We start from the raw sequence: 15,620 nt of genomic DNA, 5'->3' as shown, positions 1-15,620 counted from the left end.
TCCTTAGGACAAAGCACTGGAACGAATAGTTGGGATTCCCCACCCCCACCCCACCCTGGGTGATCTGAGGCCTCCGCTTGCCCCTCTGTTAAATGGGGGTACCCACATGCTACCACCTTCTGCTCTTCCAATGAGAAAGAGATAAAAAGCTCTTCTCTGCTAAAGATACAGACTAAAGCATTTACAAGTGAAATTCCATGTTGGGTTTTGCTTTAATATACTCTCTATCCCTCCCATTAAAAGTTGGGGCAGGGGAGAGATGAAACAAAAACTGTAGATGATTGACAGCTGTGGAAGCTGGGTGATCGGTACACAGAGGGCTGTCCTCTCTCTGTGCTCTTGTACATGCATGAAAGTTCCCATAAAAAAATTAAAAAACGAATGAAAGTGCTCCTTATGGGGTGGTGGAAAACAGACTAATTCTGGACTCCCCATCCCACGACTAAGGGGCTTTCAGAGCCTCAGTTTTCAAGTCTGCGTTATGGGGCTGAAATCCCTGCCCCACTCCCACCCAAAGTCATTATGGAATCAAACCCAGTGCCAGCTCCAGGGGCAGCCCCGTGTGGTAAGGAGGGAGGGCTCCTTTCCTTCCTATTTTACAGGTAAGAAAGGATCAGAGATGAAGTGGTGTGCTCAAGGGCACAGGAAGTTTCACGCCCAGACCTCTGGCTTCTTGGTTGTCTCCTCCCCACCCCCAGCTCAGCCCCTGGCCCTGGGGGGCCTCACGCACCAGACGGAAGGAGCGGAGCACGGACAACCCCTGGACGTTGGCCAGGCCCAGCTCCACCAAGCTGAGGGTGACAATGATACTGTCGAAGATGTTCCAGCCCTGCTGGAAATACTTGTAGGGGTCCAGGGCAATCAGCTTCAGCACCATCTCCGCCGTGAAGATGCCTGTGAAGACCTGCGGGGTGGGGTGGGGGGTCCCCATCACAGAGCCTCAGGGAGCACAGGGCCTTGGGAGCCCCCACCCACCTCCAGCCTCCTAGCCAAGCCTGCGGAGACCAAGGGGAAGGGGTCCAGAGCTTCGAGAGGGGCACGGTGTGGTATCCACCCCCACGTGTATATGTGAGTGCGTGTGCATGTGTGTGTGTGTGTGTGTGTGGGTGTGTGTAATGGCCATGCCACAGGGCAGAAGTGGATACAACCCAGAGACCTGAACCCATCAACTTCTGGCCTTGTAGCCATGGGCAAGTCACTTAACTTATTAGGGCCTTGACCAAGCATAATAATATTTGACATTCATGGAGTGGTCTGTGGGTTACTGGCATCCCAGTGTCTGTGACTTTAGGAAGCTCTGCCACGCTCGCTCCATAGCTGAGTCTGAGGCTCAGAGAGGTTAAGTGGCAGCCTCCAGGTCACACCACCGATATGGGGGGGGGGGGGGTCAGCTCTCAAATCCAGTTCTTGGGGTGCTCAGTGCAGTCTCCTGTCTCTACCCTGGTTGTCAGGGGGTAGACTTAGAGGTCAGTGGACTTAGAGGTCTAGGGTAGGCCAAAGGGGGACAAAGTCCAGCATCAATGGAGAAGTACAGGGCTGCCCCCAATCCCAGACGCAGCGGTCCCTGAAATCTGCTGGGACACAGCAGCCCCCCTCCTGCGGTCACCAGCTGCCCTGGGTGCACAGCCTGCCTGGGCACATGCTGAGCCCCTCCCCGGAGCTGTCTCTGGCCACGGCAGGTGCCCAGATGGCAGCGCAGTGTGGGCTGGGGGCGGGCGAGCCAGGCCATCAGCACAATCCAGCAGCTGCCGCCGAGGCCAGAGCACGTCCTTGCCCCGCCCGCCAGCCCGGCCATGGTTGCCTCGGGCTCCTCCTTGGGGATAGACGCACCCACCCCTCAGGATAGGGGGTCCAGGATCTCCGTGTGACTCCCATGTCACCCACCAGCTCTCATCCTGCCCCAGGTTCCAATTGTACTCTCCCTGGGCTCCCCTCAACCTCGGGGTTGGGGGAGCCTCTTGCCCCTTTGCCATCCTAAAAAACTGCAGAGGGAAGGGTGGAGGGTGGGGCAGGGCTGGAGGAGGAGAAGGCTTTTCCCCTTTGTCAGGCTCCACCAGGGGCTGGCAATGAGGTGATAATGCTCCTAATGGGCAAGGATAAGCGGGAGGATCAGGATCGGAGCCTGTCAACAATAGTGGAGCAGGCACCGGGAGCAGCGGAGAGCCAGCCTGACCATGTGGGATAAATGGGAGGGAGCAGGGCAGTGAGGGCTGGGGCACTCTTCCCTGGGGCCTCCTGGGCCTTGGGTGCCCATCGCTGTATGCCCCCACTTCCAGGTCCCTTGGTCCCTTTCAGGCCCATGACAATCTCTGGAAGTGGGGAATCTTGTCACCCAGCAGCCCCTGCCTCCAGGGCATGGGTGGCCCTGGGTCCCAGACCCCCAAGGAGTCCTGACCTTAGGAAGTCCAGTACCTCGTACCCACTCTCCCTGTCCCCAAATACCCTGAAACCCAAATTCCACATCCTAAGGGTTGCCCCATTTAATTCCCAGTACATCAACTCCTGGCCCCCATAAGCTGGGCAAATAACACCAGTCTGTCCCCATATAAACCCACAATGCCTCCTGCTTCCACACCTTCCAGACCTCCCCCTCGTCCCGCGGGGCCCTCCCGCCTGCGCCGGCATGGCCACCTTGCCCCTCGTCCCCTACCAGGTTGCCCACGGTGAGCACGTTGTCGAAGTGCTCCGTCATGGGGTAGTGCTCCATGGCCATGAAGAGGGTGTTGAGCACGATGCAGATGGTAATGCCGAGGTCCACGAAGGGGTCCATGACGATCAGGTGGACGATGTTCTTGAACTTCACCCAGGGGGGGCAGCAGTTCCATATCAGCACTTTGTGGGCACACTTGTACCACCAGGGCGGACACTTCTGGTGGGCCTCTTCCAGCTCTGGGGGTGGGGTGGCAAGAGACACCTGAAGAGGGGGGCCGCTCTCTCACGGGGCTCTCGCTCCACCTGGATCTTCCGGCCCGCTTTCCAAGCCCCGCCCCCTGGCCCGCCCCCAACCCCACCCACTCAGAGCGGGCCCCCAAAGCCCCTCCCCTATAACTCCGCCCCATGGCCCCGCCCTCAAAGCGCCGCTCCTCGGAGCTCCACCCCTGAAAGCCAGGCTCCTTAACGCTCTGCCCACCCCCCCAAAAATCCCACCCCCTCAGCGGGGCCTACTCCAGGCCTCGCCCTTCAGATCTCTGAACCCCCAAGCCACGCCTCTCTGTGCTCCACTTCGAGCTCCGCCTCTTCGGCTCACCCCGCAAAGTCCCGTCTGCCCCTCAGTGAGCTCTGGCCACCCGCACCCCCGAGGGCACGCCAGCCGCAGGGCCGCGATTCTGCCCGGGGAGACGTCCTGACTCAGGCTAGCCCAGGGGGGTGGGAGAGGGGGGAGGGGGAGGCCGCCGCAGGGGCTGGGGTCCCCAGTCCCACCTGCTTCTGGCTGGCTCCACCCACGAGCAGGCCGAGATCCCCCCACCTAAGGGGTTTCCTTCCCCTCTGGTCAGTAACGCGCCCCTCCAGAGTGTCACCGAGTGGCTTTCTGGAACTGCGCCCCCCCTCCCCCCGTTTTTGCCACCCTCAGCTCTGAAGCCTTGGGGGCTCCCTAAGGCCCATGGGAGGAAGGTGCTTCTTGGCCTGGTCTCCCAGGGGAGACCTTGGCCATAGCCCCCACCTCATCTTAAGATCTCAACACACTTAGGAGAGGGATACTCTTAGTGCCTCCCATTTCACAGATGAGGAGAGGGGACTGGAGAGGGTGACAGCCCCATGGAGGCCGAGAGCTCAGTGCATGATTGGGCACGCCTGAGTGGGGGCCAGCTGCCCACCCCGCCCCCCAGGACTGAGCACACCAAGCTTCTCTCTGAGTCTGCAGTCTGGTGCTAGTCTACTGCAGGTGCCCCAAACGGGGTCCCAGCAGGGGCAGGCTCGAGTGCTTCCCTGGCCAGCCCTGTCCCCTGCATTCCTTGGAGCCTCCCCTGGCAGGGCACACAGACACCTGGAAGCTTGGCACACAACACAAGGTGAGGTACCTGGTGAGATGGCACAAAGTCCTGTAGGACCCTCGACTCCTTCCTGGTACAAGCCTGGCCTGGAGAAGGACCTGATCTCTTCTGTGTCAGATTCCTTCCTCCCTCCCTCCCTCTCTCCTTCCCTCCATCTCCCTCCCTCTTTTCCTCCCTTGTGTCCTTTCTTCTTTCCTTTCTTCCCTCCCTCCCTCTCATCTATCCATCCACCCACCCATCTCTTTCCATCTGTTAATCTTTCAGCCCACCCATCCATCCATCCATCCAGCCATCCACCCATCCATCCATCCATTCATCCTCCCATCCATCCGTCCATCCATCTGTGGGTCTCTCCACACTCTACCCCCGTTCCCTCACCCTTATTCCCCCCCTGTGACTGGGCAGGGGGAGAAGGGGGTGAGGACTGGGGGGAGGCTGTGACTTCAGCTGGGCAGAGGTTGACCTTTCACCCTTAACTCTTACCCAGAGGACACTGAGGTGCAGGATCTCCGGTTTCCGGAACGTTGGGCCTTCCTGGTTAGTATTATTAGCCCATCCTTCCCCATTGCCTTGGCAGCCCCCAAGGCCCTCCCGGAAGCCCCCAGAGCCCGCAGCGACTGGGCCTTGCAGCCAGAACTGGGCAGGTTAAGTCAAAACTATATTTATCACGGCCATTTCTTCGATGCCAATATTAAGTTACCGTCATCCTGAAACTGGGTCCAGCCAGGCCTTGCCCCAACTCCCAGGGCCCGAGCGGCCTGGAGGGGCAGGACCAGAATAGCAGGGGGGTGTGGGGATGCCGGCACCCACCTTCCATAGCATCGGAGATGGCGCTGTCGGCGCTGCAGCTCTGCCTTGGGGGCTTCTCCCCCGCCGATGTGTCCACGCTGCCATTGCAGTCTCTGCCACGGGCTGGGTCCCCGTCTGCCCCCCCACCTTCCAGAGCCTGTGCGGCCTTGGCCTGCAGATCAGCAAGAGGGATGGGTATGATGTCCAGCCCTGAGTCAGGGCTAGGGACTGATTGGCTCTCAGAGCTTCTTCTGAGTCCTTTAGGGTAGTAGCCCGTCTTCTTAGCCTGTGCTGAGCCTAGTGCGGTGGGGGGTGGCAGGGAAGGGACCAAAGTGCCCGAGGTGATCCTCAGTCCCCTGCACTTAATGGGATGATGAGAAAATAGGCAGCTGAGCCTTGGCAGGACCTAGGCTTTCCCTTGGCAAGGACCCCCATGCTGGCCAGAAGAAGAATCACAAACCTATAGATTGTTGAGATGGAAGGACACTTGAGGTTTAACTATTCCAGATTCCTTGTTACAGTTAGGGAAACTGAGGCACAGAGCAGTAAAATACTCTTTCAACTGAATAGATGTCACTGATCCCACCAAAGCCCCCAGTCTGGGGCCTTCTGTTCCACCTGCCTGGCAACCCTCACTGCCATGCCCCGCCTCCCTCTCCCAGCTGCCTGGGGGATGCCAGTAGCAAAGTGGCCCAGGCTGAGGGGCAGGGAGATCCCTGGACCCTCAGCCTCCTCTCCTGAGTCCAGACCTTCTCCTGCTCCTCCTGACGCTTTTTGAATTTTTCGAGCATCTGCTGAAACTCCTCCTCTTTCTCCTGGTCCTCGGCCAGCGTGGCCTCGTTCTGCTCAGCATACGCCATGGCCACCACAGCCAGGATCAGGTTGATGAGGTAGAAGGAGCCCAGGAAGATGATGACCACGAAGAAGATCATGTAGGTCTTGCCAGCTGCTCGCAGGGTCTGGGGGTGGGGGCAGGGGAGGGAGGGTCGCACGGCATCCCGCCCCCACTCCCCACCCATCCACTTCCCAGGGGGGTAAACACAAAAGGCCCTTTGCAGATCCTGGGGGCTTGAACTTTGAAGCAGGGTACGGCCATCCACGACATGCTAAGCCATGTTCCATGGAGCCACAAACTATATACTGGGGACCCCAACTTTCCTGGTCTCCAGGCCAGAGAACCCTGAGAATGCCAGCTAAGCATCCCCAGATCAGACAGTCAGGATAGAAAAATGGTGAATATGGGATTTGGAGTTGGCATCTTCCTAGCTTTGTCACAGTGCCTGGCACCTAGTAGGAGGACAACAATGACTAGCTGTTCTTGCTGTATGTCACCATCATTATGTCAGAACTATCGCAGGGACAAGAAGGCCCTGTCGCTCCAGGTTCTACCTGCCTGCCTCGCAAGCAGTAGAAGCTAAATAAGTGTGTTTGGACAGAATTGACTTTCTGTGATGCCCTCCTGGTTATGGGAGGCCTGGGGGTTCCTGGGCCTGAGCCTGTGCTTAAGGCAAATGTGGGGAAGCATCCGGACAGGTGCCCAGTGTCAGAGGGGGTCCAAGAACTGTAGGGGCACTGAGGGGATCCCACAGAACAGGAGGTCCCTGACGGGGGCTTGGCCATCCTGGGGTAGGCCCCTCCAGACCTAAGGGGGCTATAGGGACGGGGGTGGGAGGTGGGGCAGCTGTACCAGCTGGAAGAGGTTCTCCCAATAGTCCTGGGTCATGAGGCGGAACAGGGCCAGGAAGGCCCAGCTGAAGGTGTCATAGCTGGTGTAGCCGTAGTTGGGGTTCCGCCCAGCCTTGATGCACTCGTAGCCCTCGGGACAATGCCTGGGGGAAGGATGGAGGGCTGCGTTTAGGGAGGGAAGGGAGCTCCAGCTGGGGTGCAGAGATGGGAGACCCCAAGGGAAAAAGTCCCTCAGTCATGCCTGTGCTGCTGAAAGCAGGGAAGCGATCCGTCCAGGCCCATGGGTTTTCCCTTACACTCCCATCCACCCCAGGCCCTTGTCCCTAATCATTCCCATCTTCCCAGGGCCCTGGAGTTCCTTCCTCCAGCCCCCTCCACCCCACCTCTTGCCCCAGCATCACTCACCCAGCATCACTGCTGTTCCCACAAAGCAGGGCATCGTTGGCGCCCTCCAGGAAATAGAAGTTCCCTTTGGGAATCGGAGGCCACAAGGAGGCGTGTCACCCATATATACACATGTGAGCACACACACCCACTACTCAGTACACCAGGTGGATGTCCTCTGGGTGCTCCTTCCCCCTCAACTGGGGCAGCCCCAAGCTCCAGGGCACAGCCTGGCCTCTGGGTGGGTCCTTGGCAGGGAGCCCAGCTCCAAGTAGTGTCAGCTCTGTGCATGGGAAGGCAGGAAGCAGCAGGGGCCCAGCAGGAGAAGGGAGAACGTGCATGTGTGTGCATGGTGTTGCCATGAGTCTGCCTGAGGGGTCAGCAGGGGCTAGGATCCAGTGAGCCAGGCTGAAGAGGGGGCACCTTTTTCTAGTTTGTGTGAAGGCATGGTGTGGACTCATAGTGCCTGCGTGAGGATGTGTGTGTGCCTTGTATGTGGGTGCCTGTGAAGTCTGGGTTTGCAGACATGATGTGGGGGGGCCTGGTGGTGGCCCTGCAGGTGTGAGTGTAGAGTGAGCTGAAGGAGGACAAGGAGTGCAGAGGTTAGGACATAGGGACAAGAGGCTGTCACTTTTCACAGGGAACGCTTTAGGATTTTCAAGGCAAGTTGGCATTTGTCATCACACTGACCCTTTGAGGAAGGCATTGTCATCCTGAAGTTCTGAGGTGCAGGGAGGGCAAGGGATTTGCAATGGACATGAGGGATCTAAGCCTTGGTCCTGTGATTCAGTTCGCCAGGCTCTTTGTCTCACGAGAGGCCAAGGAAGGGGCTGCCCTGGAGCCGCGTGCTTCCCCCAGCCCCCTCCATTTATACCTTCATCACTGATGTAGGCGTCCCAATCAAAGGTGAAGTTGCCGACCCAGCTCTTGCGGGTGTTCCACGTGTCGTTGCCATACCATGTACCGTTGCCGTACCACGTGTCGTTGCCGTACCATGTGGTGTTGGTGTCGTTGAAGGGCGGGGGCCAGCGCACACACTTCTGCCGCAGGTTTCCCATGAACAGCTGCAGCCCCACCAGGGCAAAGACGCTCAGACAGAAGACAGTCAGGATCATCACGTCCGACAGCTTTTTCACCGACTGGATCAGGGCCCCCACAATCGTCTTCAGCCCTGAGGGCAGAGAGGGGAAGAGTGTCGGGGGGCCTTTGCCTGCTCCATCTCCTTCAAGGCTCACATTACTAGGCGCCACTTCCTGGAAGCCTTCCCAGATTCGCCCCACCCTTTTCACATCACATCCTCAACCCGGAGCCTTGGAATGGCCCGAGTCTCAGCCACTGGAAGAAGGGACTGTCAAGACTTGGTGGGTTGTTGCCTGGCCTGTAGAGCTCCAACAAGGCACACGGAGGAGCTTATTTGAGGCCAGCATTCCCAGAGTCCCAGACGCTAATCTCCCAAGATGTGCTCCTAATAAAAGGGATCAATACATTTGGGAAAGGCTGCGCTCTGTATTCTACTCTTGGAGAATCATTATGTAGATTTTCCTATTAAAGGCTCTGAAAAGTCCTGCAGAAACAAACAAAAGCTGTTTAAATTTGTTTAATTCCAAGTTAATTTGTATTAACTCCTTGTTTGACCACAGAGCCTGTTTTCTTATAATGCCTATTAACACTCAAGGAACAGCAGGCTTCACTCTAAGGAGCTCTAGACTGACCTTGAACTATCCCTGGACTCTACCTCTTTGGGCAGAGAAGGCATAAACAATTCTTACGGAATTCCAGGGAGTCTCACTACCTATGGAAGAGCCAGAACCACTTCCCTGGGGGCTAACCGTAGTGTCTCTTGCTTCAAGATTAGTTCATTTCCCCTGCTTCTCCTGATATGGAAAACAAATGCACGGTGGCCTCTTTATAAAACCCTCCTGGCCCCGAGGACCCTGGAAGCCTGCCTCAGAGGAAGGGGGCTGTTGCCTGGTGCCGTGTGGCCTGTGAATGCGTCACCTCTCAGAGCCTCACTTTGAGACCTAAGGCACTTTCGAGCTTTAAGATCAAACAATTTCCCCTCCTCCCAGAGCCTGTTCCCTGTCCTTTTGCAGATTGTCTTTCCCTTGAGAGACCCATCTTCAATTTCTCCATGTACTCCCCTGCCCTGTTCACAATGGGTTATACTTTGTTTCGAAAATATAAAATTCTAGAGGTACAGAAAGGTATCATCCATGATGCCTGACCTATAAAAATAAAAGTTATCCACTTCCACGCATACCATAGACTCCTCCATATCTGCTGCCCGCTCCTGCCTCCTCCACCCCCCACCCCCCAATGCTCCTCGAGGTCCATCCCAGCCTCTTTCTCTCTCTGCCTCCGAATCTTCTATAATGTGGAGCAGGAGAAATCAAAGGAGAGGATCTGATCTGTCCCCTGGTAGATGAGGGTGACAGAAGCTCATGGAAGTATGAACCTCACTGCAAAATCACAACCCAGGCCTAGCCACAGGCTTTTGGGATTCTCTTTATTTCATGTCTCCTGACACTTGACCTTGGCACTGCCCTGGCCCCCCTTCCCAGCAGGTGTGTGGTGTGTCCCCAACTGAGCCCTGAGGGCTGGGCCTCCCCGGCACTGATATGCCCTGTGTGTTTCCACGGAGGCTGCTGCTCTGGCCAGCTGGCTGCCTTTATTTGACACACATGTGTGTATTACAAACCGTGTGTCCAGCGCTGTCTCAGCACCTTACAGATGCTGAGGCCTTAATTCTCGTGCCAACCCACTGAGGGGGAGCTATTATTACCCACATTTTACAGGAAGGAAATGGAGGCACAGGCAGGTCAAACCAGTTAGGCAGTGGAGGAGGAGAGTGTGGAGCCCGGCAGCCCAGGGCCGGTGCCCTCGACCACCCTCCTTGCTGCCCCCCGTCTTCCTGCTTCACTGGCCGTGGGGGTCCCCTGTGTCCAGGCTTTGGGGGGCCCTCTGTGTACACTGTTGGGAGCCCTGTGACCCTGGTCCGGCTCCCAGAACTCGAGGGTCGGGTTGCAGGCCTGGGCATGGGGGTGGGGTGGAGGTGGGGTGTTGGCCCAGGCTGGGGTCCCCACACCCCCCAGTACCTGGGATGACTGTGATGGTTTTCAGGGCCCGCAGCACCCGGAAGGTTCTCAGGGCTGAGATGTTCCCCAAGTCCACGAATTCTGTCAGGTACCTGGGTGGGGGGTCGGGGTGGGAGCTGAGCTGGGGGTGGGTACTAGGGTGCTCACTTGGCACCTCCCTCTCCCCAAGGTTCCTCTTGGGACCTAGAGTTGGGAAAGACCATGCAGGAGCTGGGGAGTGGGGTGGCAAGGAGAGCCCAGCTCTCCCGGTGGGTGAGGGCCCCTGAGGCTGTGGCTTAGGGCTGCTGCCCATGGTCACACATGCAGGGGGCATCAGGAGAGCCTCCAAACTAGACTCTGGGGGTGGCAGCTCCTGGAATTGTGCAGTTTACAACCTGCACCACCGACCAGGTGGCCCCTGTAGTCCGACCCTCTGTGGGGGTCAGCCCAGGCAGCTGCCCTCTTTGAGGCCTGGCCCCCTTCCCCACCCCACCCCCCAGCCTCAGGCTGCCCTTGGGCCCTGCTCACGCCATCATGATGACGCTGAAGTCCAGCCAGTTCCAGGGGTCCCGGAGGAACGTGAAGTCGTCGATGCAGAAGCCTCGGGCCAGAATCTTGATGAGGGACTCAAAGGTGTAGATCCCTGTGAAGGTGTACCTGTTGGGGAGAGGGCCAGCCAGGGCCAGGCAGGTCACGCCCGGGCGGGGTAGCATGGGGGTGCCAGGGTGTGTCTTCCAGGGGGGAGGGTCGCAGAAATGACACGTGCCACCTGGGCACCGAGGACACGGATGGGGCGAAAGGGATGGAGTGCATCTCTTCAGAAGACGGCATCCTCAGAGGCGCAGGCACCCGGCGAGCGGCACCCTGGGGTGGGGGGAGACTTACTCCACATCCTTGGACCAGGGAGGCGGGTCACTCATGGTCATGAACACACAGTTGGACAAGATGGTGATCATGATGAACATGCTGAACAGCGTTGGGGCGAGGGTCAAGGAAAGTCAGGGAGCAGGTAGGAAGGAGTGGCAGAGGGTCTCCTCGCCCAGAGCACCCCGCTTTGCCCACCCCGCCCCCTGCTCGCCCCACTAGGGCAGGATATGAGTGGATGAGCACCTTGATGGCACCACGCCTGACGATGCTGAAGGGGCTCAGCATGTAGAGGGCAGGCGTGGCTGAGAAGCGGAAGATGGCCTTGCCCTTGTTGAGCACGATGAAGGTCTGAGGCAGGGAGAGAGCCTGTGAGGCCTAGGGACAGACAGACAGATGGGCGACAGACAGACAGACAGAGGGAACCCTCCCGGCCTGGACCTTCTTGTCTCTGTAGAAGGGGTCCAGGTCCTCCAGGGGGATGCCGATGACCTCTGGCGGGGGGTCCCCGTAGATGAGGGGCAGGTTCTTGCCAGCCTCCAGGTCGCTGCGTGGGTTCTGTTCGGTCTCCTCGATCTCCATCTGCTTGTTCCGCAGCTGCTGGGCCTCCTTCTCCATTGCCCGCTGCTCTATGGCTGCCAGGGACTCCCGGGTGAAGGGGCGCAGGCACTCGGGGCCCAGAGGCACCAGACTGGCCACAGATGGTCTGGCCATCCTTGCATCCTGGGCTCAGGGACCAGGAGGGTGGCGGGTGGCCTGGGCAGCTGCAGCGGGCAGCCCCCCGGGGGCTGGACGGCCACCCCGCCCTGGGCCTGAGGTCCGCCCCTCACCTCCTGCCTGGCCAGGGGCAGGCTGGGGAGGCCGGTGCACGGGCCCTGCCTGGATTCGGAGATGTGTCTGCGAGGCCCGGCTGCTGCTGCTGCAGGGGGCTGGACACCGGGGCATCCCCCGTGCCCTGTGCTGCACTTCCCCCAGCAGTGGGGTCCGCTGCCCTCTGGGCTAACAGCAAACCTGACCAGCAGCTGGATCCTCCTGGACCTTAGGGACTTGGGGCCAAAGCCCCAGCCTCTGCTGCCTCCTGGGCCCAAACTCTGGGAACTGTGTAGCTTCAGCCTGTGGTGACAGAGAGAAAACCATAGCTAGCTGTGCTCACGTGACCTCTGCCTCACAGTGGGGTGGAAAGGGGTCAGGGGTAAGCTGCAGGGGCAGGCCCAGAGGGATGGGCCAGGCCGAGCGACCGGTGGGATGAGACTGAGGTAGGGCTGGCAAATGGATTTCATCCTGAGGGCCAAGTTGGATCGACTGATGCTGGCTGCCTGGGGACTCAGTGGGAGACATGCTGCGATGGATTAGTGATGCCTGCCAGGGGCATGGGAGGGAAGAATATGACACATCTGCCTGTATTTGCCATCTCCAGCCTGGAGGGAAGGGAAAAGGAAAAAGTAGGGGTATGGGGTCTCCTTTCCTGAGCTTTGTGGAAGCTTGGTTGAACTGGGAAAGGGAAGGGGCCCTGCAGAGGCACCAAACCTGTCCCCTGTGTGGGAACCCATGGGACCTAACCTAGTGGGCAGGCAGGAGAGCTGGAGCAGGACGATGCAGGATGTGCATGGGGGGCTGCACCAGGGGAGCCGCCAGAGGCTGACATGGAAGGGAGGACACACAGGAAGGATCACAGGGACAAAGAGATGGACAATTCCAAAGTGGGGGCAGGACAAGAGCTTCCAGGCACCCTTCTTGGCTAGGAGTCCCTGCGTGAACTGGATGGGGGCAGGGGCATCCACCAGGAGCCTTTGAGGCCTGTGAGAACTTGGGTGAGAACTTGTGTCTCCCAGGCCAGACCCTCGGCCTCTCCTGGCCCCTCTCCCCTTCCGATGGACCTTCCTGAGACTGTCCTCTGTGGCCGGGAGCTGATGGGTCACACTGTTCACAAACGGCCCTGGGGGGCACGACCGGCATCCCCAGGTGGGCTCAGGGAAACCGCTGCAGCCCAGTCGCACAACCAGGTGCACATGGAGCCACCCCTGCACCACAGGGACCCCCAAGCTGCACTCGGGGGCCACCCTCTCACAGCGAGCCCAGACGCCCACCCGCAGCAGCACCCCTGTCCCGGCCAGTGCTGGGGCTTCCTCGGGCTGGGTCAACAGGTGGGAAGGGCGGCCCAGGGACAGGCAGGGGCCATTGGGCCGAGCCGGCCACTCCCGCCCGCGCCGTGCCCCAGCTGCTCTCTACCATCAGCCGGGCAGCCAGGAGTAGTGTTTCTCCCGTGACTCTGCTCGTTCCTGCTCATCCCCGCCCCCCTCAGCTGCTCATTGGCCCCGTCGTGTGCATGGGAGTGCACACATATATGCACACGCCCACGTGCACACACACACATTTGCCCAGCCTGAACCCCCCACCACTTTCCACAGCCCTGTCATACACCTTGCCACCTTCGTCCCTGTCACCAACCCCCCCCCAGCCCATCCTTGGCCCTCCAGCTCTTTGTCACCAAGTGGAAGACACTGCCCTGCAAGAAGGCCTTGGAGGGACCCCATGGCTGCTGCACCCACCCACTTCACAACTCTTGCTTCTCAACAATCCTCTAGTCTGAGAACTGCCCGCTCTCCCCTTCACAGGAACCTGAAGGGGACCCCCAAAACCAGAGACACACAGTCTGTCTCCTACCCACTGTGCTCCTTGGAGACCCCTCCCACCTGAGCCCCCACTGGCTCCCGCGGACAGGCCCTGGGGGCGTCTCAGCTGACCCTCCTGGCCTCCCCAGCCGCTCGCCCTGCTCCCCGCAGCCTTTCTTAGAGGTGGCCAGCCCCCCGGCACTCTCTTCCCATCCCTGCGCTGATGCACCCCCTGCCCGGACCCCTGAAGATGCCGGTTCCCCGGGGGCTGGTTTGCAGCCCTGTTTGTTTTTGGCAGCACACACCCTCCCCCTGCCCATCCTTCACCCCTGCCATGGGCACCACCACCCGCCTCCTCTGTGGTCTGGAGGGCTCGGCCATCTCTGATCCCCCTGCTCCAGGGGCCACTTATGTGCAGCCACAGCCCTTCATACAACAGTAATGAATTCCTACTGCTGGGATTATCTGCTGATTTGTCTTCCCCACCTGACTCCCCACAGGCCGGGGCTCGGGGTCACCACTGAATTCAGTGCCCGGCATGTTGATGCACGTCCGTTCAAAGGCTGTTAGTGGCTCCCAGACCTCTTCTCCAGCCGGGGAGTCCCCGAGCTCCAGACCAACACGTGCCACAGCCGACCCGGCACCTCCTCCTGCTGTTCCCTAGGGGCCCCAGCGGGACCCCACATCTCTCCATCTTAAATTCCTCTCCTCTGGCCCTCTCTGCCAACCATGAGGCCACCTCACACCTGGACTTCTTGGGATGTGAGGGAATAGAAGTCCTCCTTGGCTAGGTCAAGGCACGGTTCTGGTTGCCAGTCCTGCCGACCCTCACTCCCCAGCATCTGCCCGGTCCTCTCCATCCTGCGTGGCTAGTGCTGCTTTCATCCACCCCTCACCTACTCTAGCAGGATAACCTCCCACCTGCATCCCTGCCTCCTGCCTAGCTGTCCTCCAGCTCACCCTCTACATTCTAAAACCACAAATCTGATCGTGTCACCCTCTTGCTTGAAACCTTCACTGGATTCCCACTGCTTAATAGTGAGTTCAGACTCCTCTGCATGACTCCACGGCTGCCCATGGTCCAATCCCTCCCTCGTCACCACTAATTCCCCCCACGCACCTGCCCCCTGGCCATGCTACGCTCATTTTGACAAATGGGCCAAGCTGTTTCCCACCTCACGCCTTTGCTCATGGTCTGCCTGCCTCCTGGGGCACCCCTCCTCTCTCTGTCCCTGGAGAGCTTCAATTTGTCCTAGATGCAACCTGCCCAATAGCCACCTCCTCCAGGAAGCCCTCCCTGGGCACCCTGGACAAGTGGGTCAGTCTCTCCTTTGTGTCACCCATGTGCCTAGTGCTCAATAAAAGCTTATTGAATGAATGAATCAATGAATGATGATCAAATGAACTAGTGGGATAATCCACCTCAACTCCTTTCTTCTTGAAGTGCGCTCCAAACCTAAATCATGACCAGAAGCCCTGTCACCTCTGATATCACTGCCACAAGCCCTCCTTTCTCCACCTTGGTTGCTGTAATCCCGGGGCCTCTTCATTCTTCTATACTTTGGCCCTGGACTTCCTCCCTCTCTGTCAGACCCTTCTGACTTCACAAACTTCCTGTCTCACTTCAGTTATGGGGCCGTTGCAAACACCCTCAGCTCCTGGTCTTTTCTGTCCTTCCATCACACTCCCGGGAAACCTCAACCTGCGTGTCCCCAGCTCTGCTTTTACTGAGTCGGCACCGGAGCAGCCACACATTGCCCGGCTGCCTTCACGTTGAATTCGTGGTTACAAACTCCAGGCTTGTATTCCCGCCCAGTAAGCGTGGGTTTCTCTGGCAGGCTCACTTTCCCACTTTTTGAGAACAACTATTTCTATTTCCACTCCTCCCTGTGATATTGCCAGCTGATGGCCTCTGCCTCATCCTTCCTTGAGAAAATATGGGCCCTCCTGAACTGTCAAATCTGCAAAATTTTCTCCACTGCCCCCACCTCTTTCTCTCATCTTGTTAAAAGAGACTTCACCATCATCATCAAAAACCTGGCCCTAAAAGACAGAAACAACCCACATGTCCATCAACCAATGAATGGATAAACAAAATTTGGTGTATACATACAATGTAATATTATTCAGCAGTAAGAGGGAGCGAAGTGCAGATGCACGCGCCAACATGGATGAACCTTGAGGACATTACGTTGATTGAAATGTCAGATACAAAAGCA

The 15,620-nt window shown here is 58.5% G+C and overlaps 1 protein-coding gene across 1 annotated transcript in view; it reads right to left on the bottom strand.

Annotated features, from left to right (window-relative positions):
• SCN4A (sodium voltage-gated channel alpha subunit 4) overlaps positions 1–10,851 on the bottom strand; it is a 28,038-nt gene extending 17,187 nt beyond the window's left edge. The window contains exons 1-10 of the mRNA XM_037809268.1: positions 10,811–10,851; positions 10,454–10,582; positions 9,947–10,038; positions 7,726–8,022; positions 6,873–6,936; positions 6,469–6,610; positions 5,531–5,740; positions 4,803–4,953; positions 2,651–2,889; positions 731–904 (exon numbers count right to left, since the gene is read on the bottom strand). Of these exons, the coding sequence (XP_037665196.1) occupies positions 731–904; positions 2,651–2,889; positions 4,803–4,953; positions 5,531–5,740; positions 6,469–6,610; positions 6,873–6,936; positions 7,726–8,022; positions 9,947–10,038; positions 10,454–10,582; positions 10,811–10,851 (1,539 nt within the window). The remainder of the gene's footprint in view (positions 1–730; positions 905–2,650; positions 2,890–4,802; positions 4,954–5,530; positions 5,741–6,468; positions 6,611–6,872; positions 6,937–7,725; positions 8,023–9,946; positions 10,039–10,453; positions 10,583–10,810) is intronic.
• Between the last annotated feature and the right edge of the window lie 4,769 nt (positions 10,852–15,620).

Source organism: Choloepus didactylus, chromosome 18 (assembly GCF_015220235.1).
Source record: "Choloepus didactylus isolate mChoDid1 chromosome 18, mChoDid1.pri, whole genome shotgun sequence".
Lineage (NCBI taxonomy): Eukaryota > Metazoa > Chordata > Mammalia > Pilosa > Megalonychidae > Choloepus > Choloepus didactylus.
This window is presented reverse-complemented; position numbering and strand designations above follow the sequence as displayed.